Raw genomic sequence first — 13,400 nt, forward strand, 5'->3', positions numbered from 1 at the left:
AGAAATGTAAATAAGCTGACCAAAGGTGGTGAGTAGAATGCGGATGGTAAATGCTTCCTCCATTTGCACTTCTCTTCTGTATTTGTGTTACAATCACATGTAAGTTTATTCAGTTCACCAAGTTTATTCAATTTCCTTGTGCTTGCTCTCAAGACATCCTTCCTTCACCAGCCTGCAGGGTAAGAAGCTGTCACATCTTAAATCCTCACCTCCAGACCTGAGTATTTTTGGTGGTAATTGCTGTGTGCTTTGATGTGCACCATGTTTCTAGCAGCAAGCAGCTCGGAGTCATTTTCTAATACTACCAAATGCAGCCACAGAATACACAACCTGTGGAAAGAAAATGAACAGCTAAATAAAACAGTGTAAAAACTTACCTGTCAGTAGAAATTAGATACAAAGCTGGAAAATCCAGAGGTGTTGTTCCAAGCATTAACTCCAGAGCTAAAAATTAAGTATCCCCCAAAGGGCCCACTTACAGATACAACATCAGAGAACGCTACTTTTGATTGATTACAAATACTAGATAAGACTGTTTGCCAGCAAAAAGTTTTAATAGCAGCACTTTGAAAAGAAAGTATGAAGTATTTATTTTGCGAATGTTGATGGTCTGTGTGTATTGCTCCCTCTAGTGTAAAAATACAAAATCACAATCAGTAAACATTCAAAAATAATGAAGTTTGGTAACAGATACAAACTTTTGCAGGTTTTGCTTTTCATTCTCTACCAACATTTTTTTCCTAAATATTTATAACATGATTTCTCACATTTTAATACAAGAGATTAGAGATTTTAACTTAAGTTTCAGCTTCTGATCCATGTCTCTGACACTTCATTAGCAGGAAATGCTTATACCAGAGTGGAATAGTGCATATGCAAATCTACACCCTGTAGTTACTGCTGTAACACTCCCCAAGAAATCAGCAAGGTACGATGCGGTGTTGCCCCCCCTTTTTTTTTTCCCTTCACTAAAATAGTAATTTCCACTCCATGATTGTTTTACAGTTATTACTGGTGTCATAGAAGAGCTTGGTCTAAAAACTGCAGTGAAGCACATTCTGCTATACATGTACTCATTCTACTTGTACCTGGTTAGGACCTAGAATTTGGAAATAAAGCAGTTTTGGAACTTGGATTTCCTTTCCCAAATAGGGAAGAAATCCCTTAAAAACACACAGGTCACACTGAAAACTGACAACTGCAAGAAATCATTTTAGACTTTACCTAATCTGAAGAGATTTGGTTTGAGACAGCATGACAACAGCCACAGCCACTGCTGCAAGCTCCTCTCAGACAGCATCTGGGAGGACTTCCCAGGACAGGTAATACCACATACATGAAAGAAAAACAACAGCTTTTCATGCCAGTTTCATCAAAAGAACATGCAGTCTGGTTTGTCAGGATGCTTAACAGATTCTTTTAATCAGTAAAGTTTTCCAGCTCAGAATTCTCTGAAGTGCACCTGTAAGATCAAGGCAGCAAATTCACCTTCTCTAAGAACTGATGGAGCTATCCCTAAAGATAAAAGCCAGAAAATGAAACTTGCAAGTTGGAGCAAAATTCAAATGAAAGCTTATCCCGAGACTTGACTAAACAACCTGCTACAGAATAATATAATTAATGCTCTGCTCTTGTTTTCAAAAAAGGAGATAGTTTTTCCCTCTCCTGTTGCTACCATGAGAAGCAGCTGAGAACTTGGGAAGCCATCTAAAGGATCATTTTGCAGTTGTGTATACACTCAACTGTGATTTTATACTTGAGAGGTATCAAAATTCTCATCATACAAGTACCAAATCGTCCAACTCCTACTGTAATTGCAATTTAAGCTTTGTGAGGCTTGACAGATCCAAAAAAAACCCCATTTTCTCTGCCTGCCAGAATGAGACTGTGAATCATTATTGTTTCACACACACCAAATTTGAGTATATTTGGTGGAGTAAGACTGAAATAAAATCTGATGCAGGCTATTTTTTTGAACTCTTAACAGGCAGTCCTAACAGATGACAAATGGTTCTACTGTCTCAATATTGCACAAATTAAGCTTTATTCCCTTCAAAGATGAGCGTGGTTATCTGGCAGATACTTCAAGTCATTACATAGATATTCTACTTCAGACAAACCACAAAACTCGTTTTATTTTTCTACCTGAGGTGGCTGTTGCTTCCATCACAGAAGTGTGCCCCAATGACAGTCCTTACAGGATACCTGCCATCACTACTCCCCTAAAGCTGTGCTTACTGTCCAGACTATTTGCTTGATCATTTCTGAAATGTATCCAACTAATCTCTGATACAACATCCTCTAATTATGAGGAGTCCATTATAGGGAACTGGTCTCAGGTAGTGCAGCTAGCTACAATACCTACCATGCAGAGGGCTCATCAAGGATGATACTGCATGCCACAGCAAGAAAACAATCAGGTTCTTGAACTAGTGCCTCTGTACCAGCTCAGTCACGGAGTAAGAAAATGGGCACTACAGCAAAATCTCAGGGGCTAAATTCAGGACAAAATTAACAGTTGAGAAAGAAATTTTATTTCAAGCTTCTAAGGGGGTATTACAAACAATAGAGAATAAAAACATTAAAAACTATTTAAAAAGTAATTGTCCCTTTAAAATAAAGATTCAAGCAGGTTTAACAATGAAGTATGCTATTCAATGAAGTTTTAAAAAAAGATTTAAAAAGTATTGGTTTTGCTGTATTTGCTAATCCTTTATAAAAAAGCTGGGCATAAATACTTCGTGCATTCATATGCATTATATTTGGTGTTTCATATTATATAACTTGGTACAGTATTTAAGATATCACTGCAAAAGAGTTCAAACACAGTGCATTTATAAATAATGGAGTCATTATAAATCACATTGCAAACATACCTTGCCATTTTCATTGTTACAAATTCAGTATCTCAGTGAAGGTAGGAATAAAGTAGCTACAACAATCAATATCTTGACTTTTTTTCTTTTTAATATAAAAATGCAGTTCTGGAAACCCACCCTCCTTCTTCCCCCTGCCCAAACATAATGCTTTACTTCTTAAAAATAAAAATAAAGTACTAATTCTATATACATCACATGTACCATACAAAAATGTATCCAAAGTTTCTATTGCTACCAAAGTGTTCTAAATTAAAAGTTACATAAATCCCCTCATTGGAAACAGAAGATTACAAGTTACCAAAAAAACCGAATTACACACAAACCATCGAGTTTTTTATACAATTTCCAATACATTTTTCTCCCAAACCAAGTTGTCTTCTCATGTGCCTGTATAAAAATGCATATCAATATATTTGTCAATTTTATTTTTCATTATAAAGCAAATTAATACATTTTCTACAATAAATAAAACACAGGGAGGCACAAATATAAACAAAATTAAACCAATGGGAGATAAATGGGATACGGCTTTGAAAGAAATAATGTGCTTGCAGGCTTTAAGCCAGGTTTGTTTAAAACAAAAACAATCAAGTTATTTTGGGCAACAATGGAGTGTTTTTGGTGATTTGCAAGTGATGTACATAGTATATTTTTTTTGATGCCTTTCTCACAAAGTACCCTCCAAAATAATGCAACTTCCTTTCTTAAAATACATATTTGTAATTGTAAATTTACATCAATCTTAAATATGTGGTACTTTGTGCAAAGAGCAACGATTTACACAAACATTCAGAAGTCTTTTTCAGAAGCTACAGACCAAGGAAGAAATGATACAAAGCAGCACCATATTGTATATGATTTAGGCAAACATATATTTGATGCCATTTTGATATTAGGCTTGAAGATTCACTAAACACCTTCAGCTGGAAGATGGCGCTTAGGTAACTTAACCTCATAAAGAAAGAAAGAAAAGTAAAAAGCACAGAAACAAAAACCAACTCCCTCCCAGCAAAATTAAAAAAGGAATTAAAAGAGCTACTTCTAAAATCAGAATAAGTTAAGTGTTGAATATACATTTATGTACAATTATGAACACTATGAACAAGACATTTTAACAGGTTTAGTGGAAAATCCTCCAAACTACAACATGGTAAAATCATTAATCAATATGGCAATGGTGATTTAGGAGATTTACTCAACTATTTCAAGTTTGCAGAACTCAGCCACTGAGCCAACAATTAAGGGGTTGTATCTTCAATACATTCTTTTAGAAAAGGGGGTCATTAGTAGAGTTCAAGTCTGTGTGGTATGTTTCACGCCTTCATAGAATCTGTTAGTCAATATCACTGAAGTCACTGACTGGTTCTCCATGGACTCTACTCAGGTGATTCATAGCACGATCAAAAGCAATTCTTACTGCCTTTCGTATACTTGAGTTACGTCCTTCCATCATTTTTAACTTGTCTATGGTCTCATCTATTCCAAGGGGAACCATTTTGGATTTGGGAAGCCACTGCCTGTAAGAAAAGGTAAAATCAGTGTGTTAAATATGGAGTAAAAGAAAAAAGTTTGTCCAGAAATGTCAGGGCTGCTATATTGCATTTTTCATATAACAGATCAGCTTTTACCATCTTCAATAAAGTTATAAAATTCCTTTTAAGATAGTACTTACTCAAGTATTTTAAGAACACGAGATATTAAGCCTCTTCCATAAAACAACTAATACACTGCAATTCAGTGATAGTTAACAATTGCTATTAAGGGTGAACTGAAAAAAAAATAGCATGAAATACTGATGCAGTTTAAGTACAGGCAGAAGGATGTAACAATGAACAAAGCACAAGACTAATTTGACACAGTATTATGTTCTGTCACTTCCATTATTACCAGGAATTTGCAATGATTAATTTTTGTCTTTTTGCCTTAAGACATCTTGATTTGGATTTATGATGAAAGCTAAACTGTCAAGGAAGTTCTGCTTAGTATGCTTTTACCCTGCATCATGAAATCCTACTAACTTTTAATTTAATTAGGAGTACTTTCCTGGTTTAAGCTCTGTGAGTATCACTAATTACTGGGCATAGAGAAGTGATAATGAAAAAATCTCTGCACTCCTTCTAGTTAAAGCTTTCTAAATGTTTAATCAAAAAGTATGAAGTAAATTTACTTCCATTTCCATAAAAATGTTTATTTTAACTCTATTTTCTTAAGTTACAGGTAAGGTAACTCAAGAAAAAAAAAAAAAAGGTAAACTAGTAAGTATCTATTAGAAGTATGTTATTGTAGCCTGCAACTGCAACCTTGCAAATGGCGTAAACTGTGTTTCTGTTCAAAAACTGCAGTCTGGGAGTCCATTTGGAGCCAAACTAACCGCAAATCAGACAGTAAAGGCTGATATAAAACATTTTTTCAAAGGTTGCTTATTTTTTACCCAATAAAACTGTCTCTTGAAATACTATTTTTTAGTAAAGCACTCTAAACTACAACCCTATTGTACTGAGCACACACACTGAAACCAAAATAACAGAGTCAGTACAAGGATACAGACAGAACAGTAAATAACAGTAACATCAGCATGGTAAGCAGCAGTCTAATCATTGTTAAGTTTTGCTACAGATCAGAGGGAAGTTTCAAAGAAGGTATTTTTAACAGAAAGCTTGGCAAATCCTTCAGATGCACGTGTCAAAGAAACAAATATGACTATTTGAAAAGGTAATCCACAGGTGATAGAAGCTGGTATCGTGGACTGAAGATGACTCTGCAAGTGAATGAAAATCATACACGTGGGTTCAGGAGTAGGAGAGGTAGAACAAGAGTTAAGAGTGATGAGTGCCAAAATGGCCAAAATAATGAGAATAAAAGAACCATTACCAAAAAAAAGTAGTGGGAGGGGAGGAGGTGAAAGGGGCTGGAAGAGTATTTAGCCTTTCCTGTCCATCTATGCTGAGTATCCATTAGAGACAGATCTGCATAGTATTTGCAAGATTTAGAACCACCTACATATGGCAATGAATCAGACAGGTTTAAGGTGCAGAGGACTCACAAGCTCAAGTAGCAAACACAGGAATCATTAAGAAAGTGGCTAGGGGAGAGCATGCATTACACTTGTGATACCAGCAAGAGAATAATGAGAAACAGAATACTAAGTATGTCTAAACTTGGATGATCTCCATGAACAAAAGCAGAAGAATGAAGAATTTCATGGAATCCTGCACAACTGAACAAGAAAGATCATTAAAAAGTACTAATAAAAAAAAATGAAGAATAAGCCAAAGAATACTGATTATGCCAAAGGACCTATGGGGACAGAAAAGCAAACCTCAGGCAAGAAATTATTTAGGTGTTAGAGTACTGGGGACAGAGAGAGTCAGGGAAACAGCAGCATTACTAGACATTTCATCAGCTGAAGAGGAAGATGGCATCTGAAGTTGTAAACAAATTCAAGAATAAAACTGAGATATAAAAAGATTTAAAGCTAGCTTAATCTGTGTGGAAACAGACTGAAGAGAGATTAAGAACACAGGAATGAAATATATAATTTGATGAAGGGAAGAAAAGAGAGTTGATGAAAAGCTTCCGTATCTGGAGGGGGAAAAACCTAAACCAACAAACCCAGACAAACACACACTCAAAAACGGAAACAGCAGCAACAAAAAAGGTAGCACAAGTGAAAGAATATTTTATTGTCTAAATTATCCCTTCAGGCCTCACACAGCATATTCCTGATACTGAAAGAAACTGAAGAAGGAAAGGTTTCAAGAAAAAAATTAAAAAGGGTCAAGAACTTCAAATGAGAGTGTTAATAAAGAACTTCAGAAGTTAAGAATTTAAAGAAAATGCACTTGAGCAGACTGGGGGGGAAAACTGGTGTCATTTGGGAAGCAGTGATGAGGGCTGATACAGATAAAATACTTTCACCTTTAAAAAAACTGTTTAGCCAAAGAAGCAATTTTATTGGGTCAGTACGTGAAAACAGCTTGTGTATCAAACCAAAAGACTATTTAACAACTTATATTTTCTTCCGAACTGACCATAAAAAGGTATCTTTCATTAACGATATACCTTGGTCAAAGAATAGACTCAAATATGAATTTTTTCCTTTACAGTTGATACTTCTGTAGGAAATATATCCATGGAACTATAATGTCTCAATTCTTTCGGGATAAAATTTTAAGTCACTACATCAAACAATACATTTCAATAACATACCAACTTCTTTTATTGTCAAAAAATAGCACTAAGAATAGTTTCTCATCAGATTTGGTCTGCATTTGTTCTCCGATTTTCAGTACATCCAGAGGTGGCACTGGTATAGTAACACCGTTGTGATGGCCAGCAACACGAGGCATCTTAGGGTCAATAATCTATGAAAGAGAATAAATGACAGTTCCTGATTTTTTTTAACTACATCATTTATTTTAAGGAGATATTACAAATAGTTAAGGGGAAAATAATCATAAACTGAGCAGCTACTGCATATAAATTGGCTTTGTTTTACACACATACCTTTTTGACATACACTGAACAGGTATATTTAACTGAAAAACCTGTCTCTACAGAAAATTTGGGGGTCTGAATTTCAGATACCTTAAAGAAACAAGCTTATCTTAAGATATAAGTATCTGTTTCTGCAAAGTACAAACCCCACACTCAAAAATGGAGCAGAACACCTTAAAAAAGGGACAGACAACCCCCCCCCCCCAAAAAAAAAGGTATCTGAAGTCATTTCCAAATATATTGCATATCCAATTTAATTACTCCATTTTTAGCAAAACATGGAGTTATAGTCACAAATTCTTTCTAAACAAAGGTTAGAGGAGGGTGGAAGATGCCACTAACATTGAACTAATAATCACGCTAATGGAAAAACTCCTTTGTAGGCAGATCACAGCATAATTAAGTGCTCAGCTTTCACCAAAGAGGAGCTATGTTACTCCGTGTTTGTTCCATCCACTTCCTACTCTCTAAACTTCCATTTTTTTTCTGTCATCCAAACTGGCACCAACCTTAAACCATGGTAAACTGATTACGGGAATTAAATCAACAGAAAGCTAACACTGTGGAGAGTTTGTAGAAATCAGGAGAACTTTCTTCTCTTGACTGACGTTTAATTCCCTGATCAACTCATCACACACAAGAGAAACACCAGTGCTGACACAAAGGAGTAGGCAGAAAAGGAGACCTTTAGTCATGATCAACTAAAATCTAATACTAAAGTGCTAACACCATTCAAGTGACAGCCAAATCATTAAATTTTCAGCATGACCCAAGAGTGTTTGAGTCACCCACTGAGAGCACTTAAGTGCTCTAAATCTCACCTCCACAGGTTTTAACCTGACCCTGTACAATTACATTTCCTGATGTTCCCAGCACTTCCTGATGTTCCCATCACACATTAGAAGTCGTAACTGTCCAGCCTATTAGAAAAATCAAGCCAGTGTATGCACTGTTTCTGTAACTCCAAACACCTGAAGCCAAACACTTTAACAATACTTTTCTGCAAGCTTTAATGTAAGTAGAACTCTCTATTTCTCCTAAAATAACACAGGCACAATAGCTTTCAGTTTCCAGCATGACATTCACAACTGGATACAATCATTCAATTTATTCCGAAGATAGCAAGCTTTCTGTTTCTTTAATGAACTGCTAAATCAGAGTATTTCTATACTCATTTTCCAACAGAAAATATCTTATAGCAACACCACCAACAAGATGTCTGTCAAATGCTTATTCAGTATATACTTTAGAACAGTAATACATACTGCAGAAATAAAGACTACCAAGACACACGTGCTGGTTTTGGCTGGAGTTAATTTTCTTCATAGTGGCTGGTATGGGTCTCTTGTTTTGGATCTGTGCTGTAAACAGTGTTAATAACATAGGGATGTTTTCGTCGCTGCTGAGCAGTGCCTACACAAAGCCAAGGCCTCTTCTGCTCCTCACACCAGCCCCCCCGGCGAGCAGGCTGGGGGTGCACAAGGAACTGGGAAGACACGCAGCCAGGACAGCTGACCCCAACTGACCAAAAGGATATCCCACACCATATGATGTCATGCTCAGCATATAAAGCTGGGGGAGCAAGAAGAAAGGATAGGACATTGGGAGTGATGGTGTTTGTCTTCCCAAGTAACCATTATGTGTGATAGAGCCCTGCTGTCCTGGAGATGGCTGAATACCTGCCTGCCATGGGAATTGGTGAATGAACGCCTTGTTTTGCTTTGCTTGTGCACACGGCTTTCGCCTCACCTGTTAAATTGTCTTTGTCTCAACACAGGAGTTTCCTCACTTCTACCCTTCCAATTCTCTCCACCATCCCAACGGGAGGGAGTGAACAAGCACCTGTGTGGGGCTTAGTTGCTGACTGGGGTTAAATCACAACAGGCATTACGCATCTCAGATGATGGGTACGGAAGTAATTATTGACTCAACATCTCATATTGCAATAATTTTACAAATGATGCACAGTTAAGAGGGCAGAACAATCTACCTTTATTCAACCTGAATGGGAATTTATCAACTGGCTTAAGTTCACACATAAGTGTTTCCAGACCAGAAACAGTATCACTAGTGTACTGATGAGAAGCAGCTTACTTACCAGAGCTGGGTAAGAGGGATATCCACTGCATTTGGCCCATACTACTTTGAGAGGCTCAAGAACAGATGTTGCAGCATCAGTTGAAATCCACATACTGCTATGCCCAACTTCTAAGAATAAATAATAATTAAATATAATATTAAAATGTTAAAGAATGAAACCTCTGACCAATCTTCTGCACTTGTCATCAATATCTCATGATCATTAGAATCCAAGTATCAACACCACTTTCCATGCACATATAAAATAGCAATAAAAAGCAGATACATTCAAAATATCTCTTTAGATGATACTAATACTTTAATCCAAGCCTAAAGATAACTAAGTTTTCAGACACTTCTGGAAACAGGCTATCTTAAACCACCTTAATTTTCAGAAAGCCAGTGTTCATCAACTTCTAATAATCCTTTCCCTTTGAAAAAAGCTCAAAAGAAAACAAAGTTACGGTACTTCAAACAACCAGTGTTTTTTGAAACTACCACAATCCTGTCAAAGCCGCGATGGTACTGAAGATTCAAGTTGCATGGTGTGTTTCCAAAGTGCTGGATACCATAATAGAACTAGCACCTAGTAACATACAATCCCTGCCTGGTATACCTTTCTACTCTTACACAGAAGTTCCATTCTGCATTTTAATTTTTATTCATTTATTTATATTTAATTGGCCTGTCTCTTTGCCCAGCCCTTTCCTGCAGCAAAGTCAGAAAGACAAACAGGGTGGCAAGGAATCAGCTGCTGGTTTCTTCCTTCTCAGGAGGCAACAGAAAACTGCGTTTATATTACTTATTGCTTCTACCAGAATCCTCCATTTTCTTCTCTGTTGTCACCACTGGACTGAAGCATGAGAGAGGTTAAAGACTTTCAGTCATCCAGAACTGCAATTGGCCCCTACACACAAAGTGATATGGTCAAGAGATTTGGTGGAAGACAGTGAGTTATCCCATCAAGATGTAACTGGGGTGGAAAAAGTAGGAAGAAGGCACTGAAAGTTCACAGGCTGTAAAGATGAGATGGTACTTCTTGTATATGTGGTACCGAGATTCAGTTCAAAGGTGGCAGTCGCAGGGTTTTTTAGCAGTAAGGCAATACTTGATAGAAGTAACTCTCTACTTGCCAAAATATGATTTCTTCCTCAATTCTTCCCCATCTGCTCCCATTTAAAATGGGCAATGCTTATTTACGATGAAATGGGGCATGCAGGTATAAGTTCTACCTCAACATCACAAAAAAAAAGTACAGGAAAAAAAGGGGTTTGAGACCTTTTAAGAGCAGAAATAGCAAGGAAAAGGTGCTTTAGGTGATTACAAAAAAAAGGTCAGTCATTCTCCACAATATATTCTAGGGTAATTCTCAGCCATAGGCTAAATCAATTCAATTACAATTTATTTTTGATCTATAATCATGTGTTAGTTTTGTCTGGGATAACTTTCTTCACAGTAGCTAGTATGGGCCTGTGCTGTTAAGTATCATCTGCTCCTCCTTATAGGTGGCTATAGAATGTACCTGAGAACAGAATTAAAAGAGATCAAGAATTCTGAAAACAACAGGTATAGGAATTCTAAGTGGAAAGTGCTAAATGTAAGAATACTCAGGACAGAAAGTGGAAAAGGTAAACTCCTGTGTAAGAGATTACCACGCAGATAATAAAGATCCTAAACGTGAGAGTAATGAAGCAGCAGCTGAATACAGATTAGCTACAAGAAAGAAAAACAAAACTGATCATCTGGGGTCAAACGAACAGACTAAGGCAAACGAAGAGTCAGACAAGACCACCAGAAACACACAGAAGAGTCCTTGAACAAGGAACACCCAGCATGAGGGGTGAAGAGTTGTAAGGTCAGAAACTAAAGACAGGCCTGCTGCATGGCTAGACGCTACAAGGCCGACGCCTAACTTCAGCATGGGACTACTGCATTACACAAAGACAGTTCTACTTACGGAAGAGACTACCTACTTAAATCCTATCATGCAATTAAAATACTGAAACAGGTGGAAAACGTATCAACAGAATGTAGTTATTTCCTAAAACGTGGTAACTTACTATCCTCTACATCACTAGAAATTTACGCTTCTTTCCAATTTCAAATTTTTCCTGAATCAAAGCAGACTATGTCTTACCTGTCTGCCAACATGTTTATGCAGAACAGTATCTGAAGACTAAACTCTACACCAAACATTCCAATGAAGAAAATTATTGAGAGAACCACAAACAGTATTTTAGGTAAAATTTTGCTTGTATTACTAAAGGAGCTTGATCACTTTAAATGCCACTTCTTAATAATAATAAAAATAATAAAGGATCAGGTACTATTTTCTCTTCAAAATCTTTAAAGAGTCAAAAGCAGAAACCAGTAATTTCTGCAATGCTATCAACACCACTTTCAGAATGCTCAAGGTATTTCACCAGCAAAAATCAGAATGTTGGAATCTGTCAAATAAATGGACAGAATTATTATTATAAAATACTACAAAGAATACAGTTATTTATAGTTACCAGCTGCAATTCTTGCTGCTTTGGCATAGTTTCCATTTTCAATGCATGATATTAATTCACTTCGGTCTTCCAGTGTGTGCCTTCGTATAAGTGCAGGTTTACCTTTACCACACTTTGGTAGGCTGAAACTACAAAAGTATTATTAAAATCATTACTTGGTAATTAACATGGTTCACTATAACTCAAGACTTTGAAGAAGCATTTAAAATTCATCAGTACACAGTAAAATCAGAGCAGCAAGCTAACAAATTTTATGTAACAAAAAACAACATAAAAGCCACAATCCCAGATTATTTTCATGCACAGAACTGCCTGGTTAACAGCAAAAGACAGTATGAAAATGCACCTCAGCTGCTGTACAGGTTGTACATGCACAAGTAAGATAAGCTGTTTTCTCTCCAGTGTTAAGAGTGGATACTGGCCAAATGAAAACATGCTCCCTTTGCTCAGAGGAAACAGTTCCACTATATAGGAAACATGACTATTTTCTCTTTCATTTTTCACTACAAATTCATGTCTTTCAATTGTGCAGTGTCTATACATGAAACAGGAAATGTTATCTGCAGACTTGAGTTTTCTCTAAGGCACCACAGAATCTGAACAGAAATCAAATCTACTAGATCAAATCCTCAAAATACCACATTTATGAGAGATACAATATTAAACTGTCTTTGTTTCTGAAAGCCTGCTTAACGTGAGTGAGCTAACACCCTTAAACAATTCAATGCCAATCTTGAACACATGAATAAAACCTTCCTTTGCCCCCCTGCCTAACAGATTGACCCTGTACTCCTGTTACGTCCCATCCTCATAGTCTAGGACTAGAGATTGTTACTACCTTTCATGCACAGATCAGAGTGCTTTTGGAAGATACGGATATCACCATTGGTGTGGAGAAAAATTTCAATGGTGGCAGAGGTGACCATTTTGACAGTTCTGTCTTTACCAACAGACTTCACAGAGACAGTCAATAGCTGGTATACAGCTACTATCATCACTGCAGTAAACAGCCAGTATTCCAAACCAGAGACTGATAAACTGCAGTTTCACAGCTACTGAATTTACATTCCCTTTGTACAAGGCTCTGCTTTGCAAACTGCTTCTCCCCTCTCCTCACTGAAATAAACACATTATTTTCAGTGATTGGGATTAGGAAGGTAAAACAAGACACTATATGCACAAACGTGTATGTATCTATACAGAGCAAGAGAAGCACAGTCAAGTATAAAGTGTAGCTGCCTAAATCTGCAGTAAGGGCCCTGGGTTCAACAGAAGAATCCAGCAAACCTGAAAGGTGTCTCTGATTTGACACACAACTGAGAAAATGGACATGTACTCCTTTTTCTCAAATTTATGCAATCCTCCAATGTGGGTCCACAAGCAGTACAGAAAACTGGCATTTTCAGTCTCAAATTGTATTTCAGGTTTACAG

At 36.8% G+C, this 13,400-nt stretch overlaps 1 protein-coding gene across 8 annotated transcripts in view; it reads right to left on the reverse strand.

Annotated features, from left to right (window-relative positions):
- Nucleotides 1-2,511: 2,511 nt before the first annotated feature.
- BRD1 (bromodomain containing 1) overlaps nt 2,512-13,400 on the reverse strand; it is a 64,854-nt gene continuing 53,965 nt past the window's right edge. For 6 of the 8 annotated variants that reach the window (XM_057415778.1, XM_057415783.1, XM_057415781.1 and 3 more), the window contains 4 exons: nt 11,969-12,096; nt 9,475-9,584; nt 7,089-7,243; nt 2,512-4,396 (listed from right to left, as the gene is read on the reverse strand). In XM_057415778.1, the coding sequence (XP_057271761.1) occupies nt 4,213-4,396; nt 7,089-7,243; nt 9,475-9,584; nt 11,969-12,096 (577 nt within the window). In that variant the 3' untranslated portion in view covers nt 2,512-4,212. The remainder of the gene's footprint in view (nt 4,397-7,088; nt 7,244-9,474; nt 9,585-11,968; nt 12,097-13,400) is intronic. The other 2 variants (XM_057415780.1, XM_057415782.1) reach the window with 2 other exon arrangements.

This window comes from Pezoporus wallicus, unplaced genomic scaffold (genome assembly GCF_028554395.1).
Source record: "Pezoporus wallicus isolate ANWC-B61680 ecotype Strahan unplaced genomic scaffold, APGP_CSIRO_Pwel_v1 contig_6966, whole genome shotgun sequence".
NCBI classification, from domain to species: Eukaryota; Metazoa; Chordata; class Aves; order Psittaciformes; family Psittacidae; genus Pezoporus; species Pezoporus wallicus.